Source organism: Miniopterus natalensis, chromosome 14, assembly GCF_054644295.1.
Source record: "Miniopterus natalensis isolate mMinNat1 chromosome 14, mMinNat1.hap1, whole genome shotgun sequence".
Lineage (NCBI taxonomy): Eukaryota > Metazoa > Chordata > Mammalia > Chiroptera > Miniopteridae > Miniopterus > Miniopterus natalensis.
In genome coordinates, this window is record NC_142094.1 from 40,696,824 (window position 1) to 40,706,841 (window position 10,018).

The following is a 10,018-nucleotide window of genomic DNA, read 5'->3' on the forward strand; positions in this document are numbered from 1 at the left end:
CCAGCTACTCTGGATGCAGCAGAGTACAGTGGAGCAAACCGTGAGCTGCTCGTGTCTGGGCCCTGTGTTCTCATGTGTCCTCAGGAAAAGCCACTTAACCACTGAGTCCACTTCGTTTATCTTTAAAGTGGATGTGATGCCACCTGCCCGGCCTCCTCCCTCAGTTCCCGGGGGCAGTAAATGGGCTCACAGATGTGAAGAAGGCAACGTCTCAGGAAGGTGGTGGTAGTTACCTGCCAGTCTGGTCCTGCAGCAGGAGGGTGCTGGCTTCCTGCTCCAACCCCTGAGCCAGGCCCTCAAGACTAAGGTGTGTGCAGATCCTGGGACACTGTGTCCTTGGTGATGTTAAAGTAAAATCTCTGACAAATTGAGAGCATGTGCTGGCTTGCCAGCAAGGGGGCCAGAGGAAAAAAGGAGCTGGTCCTGTGCTTCCTTAGGGAAAAGTGTGCATATAAGCAGAGAGGGTACTCTTGGATACCGTGGTTTAGCTCAGGTCCGGCCACGTGAGTGTTACAGAACAGTGGTGGCCGTGGTTCACTGGCAGGTGAAACATGGGTCATGGCGACCCAGGCCGGCTCCCACAGTTCCAGGTGTGGGGCTGAGCAAGTTCAGGCCCGCTTCTTCTCCAGTTGGGAGTAGTTTTCTTTCTCTGAGCATGGCTGGTCCCCAGTCAGGGTGGCCTGACAGGGAAACGGGAGAAAAGGACAATCAGTCATCTGGGCTTGGCACTGCCCTCTGTCCCTCCCACTGGCTTCCTGTGACCCCTGTTGAAGCAAGACCCTGCACCTCCCACAGAGGCCCCCTGATGAGGTTTGTCAGGGACTAATGGACATACAGCCAAACGCAGGGATGCTTTGCTAGGGGGTGCTGTGGGACCCCAGAGAGACAAAGGCCTGCATGAGTTGTGGGCAAAGAGGGAAGCAGCTGCCCTTATCCCCACCAGCCACCCTGCCACTCCAGCCCAGATGAAGCAGTCTGCCCCTTTCCAGAGCCAGCAGGGCCTGTTCAGAGGACAGCCCACAACACAGGACTGTCTTGGGTCCCCACATTTGGCTTTTAGGCCCCCTGGCTAGCACTAGCTGGGCCCCCTTGCCAGCAAGCCAGCACATGCTCTCAATTTGTCAGAGATTTTACTTTAACATCACCAAGGACACAGTGTCTCAGGATCTGCACACACCAGTTTCCAGGTGTCCAGCAGGTGGCACTGCCATCGGGGCTAGGAGCAGCCAGTGGGCCCTACGTGCAGCCTAGCTGCCCTGGCTAAGGACCAGCTGGGCCCAAGCACTCATGACAGGCTGGGCAGGCTCCTTCCGATAGCCCCTGCTCTCGGGGTGCTGTGCCCTCTGGCTCCAATAGGCCAGGGGTTGTGGGGGGCAACTGTCCTTGCCTCCCCCTGCTCCCTGGGGCTGCCCGGGGTGAAGGTGACAGGTGGGGGAGGCAGGTGGAGATTTGAGCCGGTGAGCTCATAGCAAAGGCGCCCAGCAGGGCGGGGTGGGTTCCCTGGTCTATAAAGCCCCCGTGGCTCTTGGCCCGAGGGAGCGGGTGAGGGAGCGGGTCATGGACGGCACCATGGCGGGCCCCGAGGCGGTGCAGAGCGCCACGGCCCTCATCGAGGAGCGGCTGGCGCAGGAGGAGGCGCAGGAGGTACCGCAGAGGCGCGGGGGTGCGGGGCTTCCCAGGAGACCCAGCTCTGCTGTCAAGGGAAGGAAGAGGCTGGCTGCCACACCTGTGGCGGGAAGGGGGACAGGTGTCCCTAGAGCTCCATTCCAGCCACAGGGTGCTCCTGGTGGACAGGGTTGCTGGCGGTGAGAGACTGAGGCGTCGGCCCCAAGAACTGAGGGACCGAGGGGCAGTGGGGTGGGTGAGCCAAGCTGGGCTCCCCGAGACCCTGCCCACCTGCCTGGGCCTGAGGCAAGCCTGCTGCCTGGGAATGTGGGCCCCTGAGATCCCCCAGTTTCTGGGTGGGAGACAGTGTTTGTTACTGAAGAAGAAAGGCTGGAAGCAGAGGGAGGGAGGGAGGGCTGCTGGGAAAGGAAGCATGAGTTTTCCCAGGACTGCCAGCCACACTTGCAGGGGACTTTGGAGCATGGAGCTCTGGGCAACTGCATTTTCTCTGGAATAAGGAAATTGTGGGAGGAGCGAGAGAGCTTATCCTACTCTTCATTTTATTTAAACTAATACTTGACCTAGAATCTGTTCTGCCAAGTGCCCAGTTCTGTGAGGACTGAGAGGACCTGTAAGGCCGGCCTCTGCCTCCCTTTTACCAACCTGCATTCATTTTAGCCAACATTTGTCAGGTGCACAGTTTACTAAGAAACAGCAGAGTGAAGGAATGGTGAAATAGAGATGTTAAATCAGAAAGAAGTGAAGGAGCACAAAAGGTGGGGAGGTCATTCCAACTGTGGGCCCTCAAGGACTTTGTGGACAGGATGGCATTTGAGCTCGGCCTTCAAGAATGGTGAGTGGCGATCAGGAGTGGGGAGAGTATTCCAGGCTGAGGAAAAGACAGGCGCTGAAGTTTGGGAGGGTGAAAGCATGACTGTTATGAGAAAGTCTGGTAGCAGGGGCTAAGGCTGGGAAGGGAGGCAGGACAAAAAACCAGTTTGGGACATGTGAAAGATACTTATTCTGTGGGCAGTGGGGAGCCACTAAATGTTATTGAGGGAGGGAGGGTGGTGCCTTCTGACCTAGTTTAGAAGGCAGCTCTGATATTCCTGAGAAGGACTGGGAGGGGAAAGACTGGCCCTAACAGGAATGGGAAGGAGACAATAAATCAGCTTAGAGTTTGACTCCATTCAAAAGAAGAAGAGCGACTGAGTGGGGTGAGGAAGGGGGGAGGATCAGGACTCCAGTGGAAGAAGAGATGAAGGCTAGGACAGGGAAGGCAGGCTTGTCGGGGAAGAGCTTGGACTGAGCCTGCTGAGTCTTGGCCTGGGAATCCCTGGATGTCCAGGAATGCCACTGCTCATTCCCCCAAGGTCCTGTGCATCAGTGCCAGGCAGGTGAATCATGCCACCGTGCCATTTTTGGAGTGCTGGATACAGAGACCTTTAGCAAGGAGACATGGGGCAGTCCTCATTCATTCATTCATACAACAAATATAGCAGCAGGGCTCTCGGGACACTGGGTGCCCACAGAGCCAGCCTTCCCATCGAGTACCTCCAAGTGCCAGGCGCTATGCTAAGTATTGCACAGGCATTCCCCCATTCCATCTGTACAACCATCTATGAAGTAGAGTGGAAGTTTTGTTGTGTTTCACCAACTAGCATCCAATGCAATAAGCATTTATTGAGCACCTCCTGTATGCCAACCCACAGAGCCGAATCTGAAGCTGGGGCCATAGAGTCTGGGTAAGATGTGAATGAACATTAGAGTCTCCAGTTGTTCCCACCAGCCCCAAGCCCAGTAGGGTCCTCAGAGGAGAGCCTCTGTCCAGCCTGTGCCTGCTTCTTGGGATGGGAGAGGGAAAGGGATCCTGGAGACCAGCCTGGGGATGAGACTCTGTTGTGGGGCACTTACTGGGTCAGGTCATCACTGAGGACTTAGGGGCGGGCAGAGGTGCTGAGCCCACCCTGCAGTCATCCATTCACTCGTTCACTTATTTATTCTCCAAACATCCCCCGAGCACCTGCCATGTGTTGGGCCCTGTCACAGGCGCTGGGGATACCAAGATGATTAAGATCCAAGCCCAGCCTGTCGCTGCTCCACGAGGAGCCCAGCCAGGCTGCCACATGCAGCAGTAGCTGCAGCCCGAGGTCAGCACTAGGGAGACTTCAAACCCTTGTAAGCCCCACGTGGAAGGGAGAAGCCAGTAGACAATAGGACCCCCCAAATAAAGACCTGGGAAATCAGCCTTCAACGACCCTTGAAGAGTGTAACACCAGAACTCAGTGGGAATTGATAAAAAGTGAGCTGAGAGCTCTGTAAGGCTGGCCATTCCTCCCCAGCTGGCATCTTGATCAGCGCCCGCGCAGCTGGGCGACTGTTCCTGGTGGCTGGGACCTCAGAGAGGGGGGCGCCAGCTCTTCACAGAGTGGGTCCTCTAGGAGAGAGGGAGGAAGCAGCCAGGCAGGCAGAGCTGCAGGCGGAGCTGAGACTGCGAGGAGTCTCACCTGGATTTTCACAGTGGGAATAAGGTTATTAGAGTCCGCTTCAAGTGAAAGCTGGGGACTTTGGGCTCCCATCTCTTGGGTTCCCTGAGAGCAACAGTTTCTACGCTTTAAGAGTTCATGGATCAGTAAAACCTGAGGGGAAAGAGTTGGTATCTGACATAGATTTGCAAATTTTTATATTAAGCCATTAAAAAAAATAATAACTATCATCTTATCACAATTATTTCATCAAAGTAAAATTTTAAGGCCGAAGAAGTTTGAAAAATAATCTGAGTGCTTGAAAAAGTGAATGTATTTAGTTTCATGAAAATTCATTCCAGTAGCTTTTAATTCTGTTTGGCTGGGGACTCAGGGCTGTCAGGGGAGTGGGGTTGGGGTTGAGAGAGGGGACTAAAACTTGCCCCCTTGGTGTGGAGAGGGCGTCTCACCAGGAGCCCTGCTCTGGCCAGGGGCCTCCAGGAACAGTCAGGAGTGGGCAGAGGAAGGGCTCTGAGGCCACGCAGGAAAAAGTCCTTGGAGCGTGTCCTCGGGGCGGTTAGGGGAGAAGCTACCTGCCTCCCCAGGCTCTGCAGACAGGCCCTAGAGCACGTCTTCTCCTTGGCTTGTCAGAAACTCCGAGGAACTGCCCACCAGAAGCTGTCCATGGACATGCTGGTGCTGGAGGACGAGAAGCACCATGGGGCTGCGAGTCTGGCCTTACAAAAGGTTAAGGTAAGTGGGAGGAGAGTCCAGCGTCTGCGCTTTGGCCAGGCGGCTATGGCCTCGCTCTTCCTGGTGTGGCCCTTGAACCAGCAGCTCAGCAGCCCCTGGAAGCAGGTTGGCAGTGTAGCATGTATGCCACCCTCCACCCCCTCCCCAGACCTGCTCCCCAGATCTGCACATGCTCAGATCCCAGGGGAAGCCCAGCGAGAGGAGAGCCATATGCCAGGGCACCGTGCAGGCATGAAGGGGCTCAGGGGCTGTGTGCGCTGACAGGAGAGATCACCACGCTGATTGGAGAAAACCAGTTTCCAGACCACTGTGTGGAGCATGATCCCATAGGAGCGTGTCTGGGAGAAGTTACCTCTGGGAGAGAAGGACTTTCTCTTCAAAACTTTTTTGCTTCTGTATTACTTTTATTTTTAATATTAATCACATATTACCTTTATGGTCACACGCACACAAGTGGAACTGCATGGAGAGCTGAGGATTTGGACCCTGTTCTAAAGGCCTGGGCTAAGAATTGCCTCCCGAGATGCCCTCATCAACTCCCCACCCTGTGTGAGGCCTTCCAGGCAGCCCCCTCAAGCCTCCCTGCCCCCTGATCTGAGCCACCTGCATCAGGGTCTCATCTGCTTCTCCTAGTCCTGGGAAGGAGAGCTAGACTTGGATCCTTTCCCTCTTGAAAGCTTGCCCTATCCTCCCCCTCCAGCTTAGCTCAGGGGTCCCCAAGCTCCCGCTGTGGGGGTTGATGGACCATCCCCACACAGGGCCAAGAGCGTGTGCGCAAGACATCCCTAGACCTGCGGCGGGAGATCATCGAGGTGGGCGGGATCCAGAACCTCATTGAACTACGGAAAAAACGGAAGCAGAAGAAGCGGGCTGCCCTGGCCGCCCAGGAGCCACCTCCAGAGCCCGAGGAGATCGTAAGTGTCCTGGGACGACACCTGTGTGGGCCAAGGGAGCTGGGGAGGCCTGGATCACTGCGGGGGGGACCCTCCATGATGGCATTTATGCCCTTCAGACTGGCCCTGTGGAGGAGGAGACATTCCTGAAAGCTGCTGTGGAAGGGAAAATGAAGGTCATCGAGAAGTTTCTGGCAGATGGGGGTTCCCCGGACACCTGCGATCAGGTGATGTTCTCACCGACCCCTTCACCTGTGCCTGCCTCCTTTTCAGAGTTGCAGCCCCACCACACCCAACTGTGGGCCTGTTTGAGAACAGGCATCCCTCAGAAGATTTGGGATGCCCCTTCCCCACACAGGAATTTATCTAAATCCTTAGACCATTTTCAACGTGAACCCCATCTGGAGTACCAAATGTCACGTAGCTCTTCGAGGGAATAAAGGAATGGAATTAAAAAACAAACAAACAAACAAAAAGACCAAAGCAGAAAGCCAACTGCAAAGGGAGGAAGTTCATTCTTTCCTTGAATCAGTAATCAGGGTGTACCTGTCCATCCTGGCCCTGGGCTAGGCACTCAGGGGAAACAGAGTCAAGGAAGACTCAGCTGGCCCTCAACTACTCTCTTGCACTGGAGGGTTGTCTGGGCCCCTGGGACAGCTCTGGCCTAGAGATTTCAAGAAGATGATAGTACTTGAGCTGCATCTTGAAGGAATAGCAAGAATTCATTAAGCGCTGAGAGTAAAATGGGCATTTTGGCACAGGCACTAGCCTGTGCAAAGGCCTGGCTTGATGGGCTTGGGGTCAGTGAGAAGGTCGGAGTCCCCAGGGCACAGGAGGGATCCAAGGCTGGTCTGGATAGAATATGAGGAGCTGGCAGAACATGGAAGATATGGGGACCCAGCACAGGGGTCATAATCAATCTGGGTAAGGTAAGGCCTCAGCCTCAGCCTCAGCTTGTGTGGGAGATGAGTTCAGGCCTGAGGCCAGAGGTCAGGCCCTGACATTCTCTATGGGGACAGTTCCGCAGAACAGCACTGCATCGAGCTTCCCTGGAGGGCCACCTGGAGATCCTGGAGAAGCTTCTGGAGAGCGGGGCCACTGTGGACTTTCAGGACCGGGTGAGTGAGAGGGCAGGTATTGGCTGGGAGGCAGGAGGTGGGTCTAGACTCCCTCTCTGTATGCCAACCTGGGACACAGACAGGCTGCCTCAGGGGCCAGGCCCCATCTCTAGTGGTTGTATGACCTTGGGCAGGCCTCATTTCCTCTCTGTAAGTCTGGCTTGGACTACATGGACCCCAAGGACTCCTATGTTCTGTTTGATCACTGCCCAGGCACTAGAGTGCCCCATCTCTTCCCAGTACCTTTCTCCTGGATATCTCCCTGCCCTTTTGGCTGAGGTCCTTTCCCCCAGGGCACTTTCTTCCCTGAAGTTCTGCAATTAGGTCCTATCCTTCCCTTCTAGTTGGATTGCACAGCCATGCATTGGGCCTGCCGCGGGGGCCACTTGGAGGTGGTGAAACTCCTGCAAAGCCGAGGAGCAGACACCAATATGAGGGATAAGGTGAGGCAATAATGTTCCCAGATATTGGGGTGGCTGTGGGTGGGGAGTGGGAGGCAGAGGGCAGAACAGTGGGGAAAGCAGGAAGGTAGTGGACGAGTCTGGTTTCGGGAGTGGCCGCAGAGCCCAGGGATGGATCGTTTCCATCAACTACAGGCCCTTGGAAACCACCATCTGCGGATGGGAGCAGGAAGAACAGAGGAGAGGCAGGGAGAAGAGATTCACTATCTTGGGGGCTTTTATCCAAAAGATACAGGATTTGCTCATCAATGCAAACCTTCAACATCTTTCTATCTACTGTCTATCCATCTATCCATCTATTCATTCATCTTTCCATTCACTTATTCATCCATTCATTTATTTATTCATCCACCATCTTTTATTTATTACTTGTATGTGACCTTGAGCAAGTAACAGCCTCTGAGCCTTTATTGCTCATCTGTAAAATGTCTTGCAGAGTTGTATAGATGAGATGGGAAAATGTATGTAAATTGATTATTTATTCAAAATAAGGCTAATGTTTTATAAGCTTTTGCCATGCCCATCACATAGTCATCTCTCAATAAATGGCATCTATTATAATTATTAAAAGAAGGGCAGAGGAGTGAGCAGTTGCTCATAGCTGGGTGAGAGGGGAATCATGGAAGGCTTCCCAGAGGAGGTAGCATATAATGTTTCAGAGATAGACTATTGGATAGGATGGTGAGAATTATAGCATTCCCTGCCCCTCCAGGGCTCAGGCCTTGGCACTAGGACTTGGAGGAAGGATTAACTGGAGTTAAGACAGCCCCCTTCCCAAAGGCACACAGTTCAGATCCCTTCAGCCAACAATTTCTGCTTCCTCCCTACTCAGCTGCTGAGCACCCCACTGCATGTGGCAGTTCGAACTGGGCACGTGGAGATCGTGGAGTACTTTCTGTCCCTGGGCCTGGACATCAATGCCACAGACAGAGTGAGTGTCTGGGTTCTCTCCTGCCCTGCCCCACCTTGGGGGTGCAGGCAGCCTGAGGGCTCCCATGTGCCCATGTGGGCTCTGCTGAGTGTCACACTGGCTCTAGGAAGGGGACAGTGCCCTGCATGACGCCGTGAGGCTCAACCGCTACAAAATCATCAAACTGCTGCTCCTACACGGGGCTGACATGATGACCAAGAACCTGGTAAGTGCATCCCTTTCTTGATTCAGTTATCAGTGTGCACTGCACACCCAGGCCCTGTGCTGGGCACTCAGAGGAAATGTAGAACTTTCACAGTGGAGAGTCTCTCTGGGACCCTGGGGTTTTCAGGCCCAGCCAGCTTCCCAAGTCTCTCTATGTCCTGAGGGCAAGTGCAGAGAAATAACCTGTAGGGACAGTTAGGGGGCTTCCCAAGGGCCCCTAAATAGACCAAAGGAAGTCCTAATGTCCAGCCCCAGGGAGTCCAAAGTCATGGAGGGACAGAGCTGGAATGAACCTAGGCACTTGGTTGGCATGACCATTCCTAGCACACCCTATTGGTTCCTGGTGTCCTTGAGTTCTCTTAGGATCCCATGTCCCCTAGTCCAAGCTCTTCTTTGGAACTCAGAGAAATCACAAAATGGAAGAGAATGGAGGGGTCCCCCTAAATTACAAAAGGCTAAGGGGATATGGAAAAGTCAGGAAGTAATGGGGAGGGTGTGTGTGAGGACTTCTCAACCTTGGCATTACTGACATTTGGGGCTGGATCACTGTTTGTCATGCTGGCTGTTCTGTGCGCTATAGGATATTTAAGCAGCATCCCTGACCTCTCCTCAAGATGCTAGTAGTACCCCCCAAAACCCCCCCTCCACCCCCCAGCAGTGATAAACAAAAGGTCTCCAGACATTGCCAATTGCTCCGTTGGGAGTCGCTGGTATAGAGGAGGACACCTCCTGGTACAGACTTCTGAACAGTGACCAGATCCCTTGGTTCCCCCAGGAAGGAAAGACTCCCACAGACCTGGTGAAGCTGTGGCAAGCTGACACCCGGAATGCTCTGGAGCACCCTGAGCCGGGGTCAGAGCAGAACGGGCTGGAGGGGGCTGCTGAGAGTGGGCGGGAGACCCCCCAGCCTGTGCCAGCCCAGTAAACGTCTGAATGGCCCCCAGACCTGAGCCGTTCCTCTGCGGAAGACCCAGGAGCACCCACAACCTACCACAATAAAAAAGGCATTTTGCTATGTGTGATATTAGTTTCCGTTTGTGTCTGAAATATTTAGGAATGCAAGATGAGCTGGGGAAGAGGGGACTTGGAGCCCTTGGGCTCCTGTGCCAGCCTTGCCGTGTTTCCCCTTCTTGCTTTCACCCTGTCGCCCCTCTTCCCAAGTCCCAAAGCCCTTGCCCCTGATCACCCCCTCCTTGTGACCGCGCTATCTTGGAACAGCACAGGCCTGTCACCCGGCAGCCTTAAAAGGAAGATCCCAGTTGCGAAGTGGGGCAGCCAAGGGACCCGCCACGCCTCCCACAGGGCTCCGCCAGTCAGCTCCTCCAGCCACCACGACCTGCCAGGCGGAAGCTGGCAGGCTCCTGGCTTTGGGGCTGGAAACTGTGGGAGGAGGGCCAGGCCCCACTAGACACACCCTTTAGTGTCAGGACCCCAGGAACAAGACCTCCACCTGGCAGAGGGACATTGGGTTGCGGCATTTCTCCAGCTGTTCCCCAGGAAGAAGAGGAATACCCCCCCCCCGGGACCTATAGGCCTGGCCTTTGACCTGGGGACACCTGGCCCAGCCTGCCCCAGGTCTGACAAGTCA

The 10,018-nt window shown here is 54.7% G+C and overlaps 1 protein-coding gene across 2 annotated transcripts; it reads left to right on the forward strand.

Moving 5' to 3' along the window:
- Window positions 1-1,259: 1,259 nt before the first annotated feature.
- On the forward strand, window positions 1,260-9,355 carry ANKRD2 (ankyrin repeat domain 2). 2 transcript variants are annotated; one of them, XM_016219869.2, is made up of 9 exons: window positions 1,260-1,644; window positions 4,722-4,823; window positions 5,582-5,737; window positions 5,836-5,943; window positions 6,736-6,834; window positions 7,179-7,277; window positions 8,128-8,226; window positions 8,333-8,431; window positions 9,206-9,355. In XM_016219869.2, the coding sequence occupies exons 1-9, from the start codon at window positions 1,558-1,560 to the stop codon at window positions 9,353-9,355; spliced, it is 999 nt and encodes a 332-aa protein (XP_016075355.1). In that variant the 5' UTR covers window positions 1,260-1,557. The 2 variants fall into 2 exon arrangements, with proteins under 2 accessions (XP_016075355.1, XP_087680282.1); XM_087824156.1 differs by lacking the exon at window positions 8,128-8,226 and having other exon boundaries at window positions 1,495-1,644.
- The last annotated feature ends 663 nt before the right edge of the window (window positions 9,356-10,018 follow it).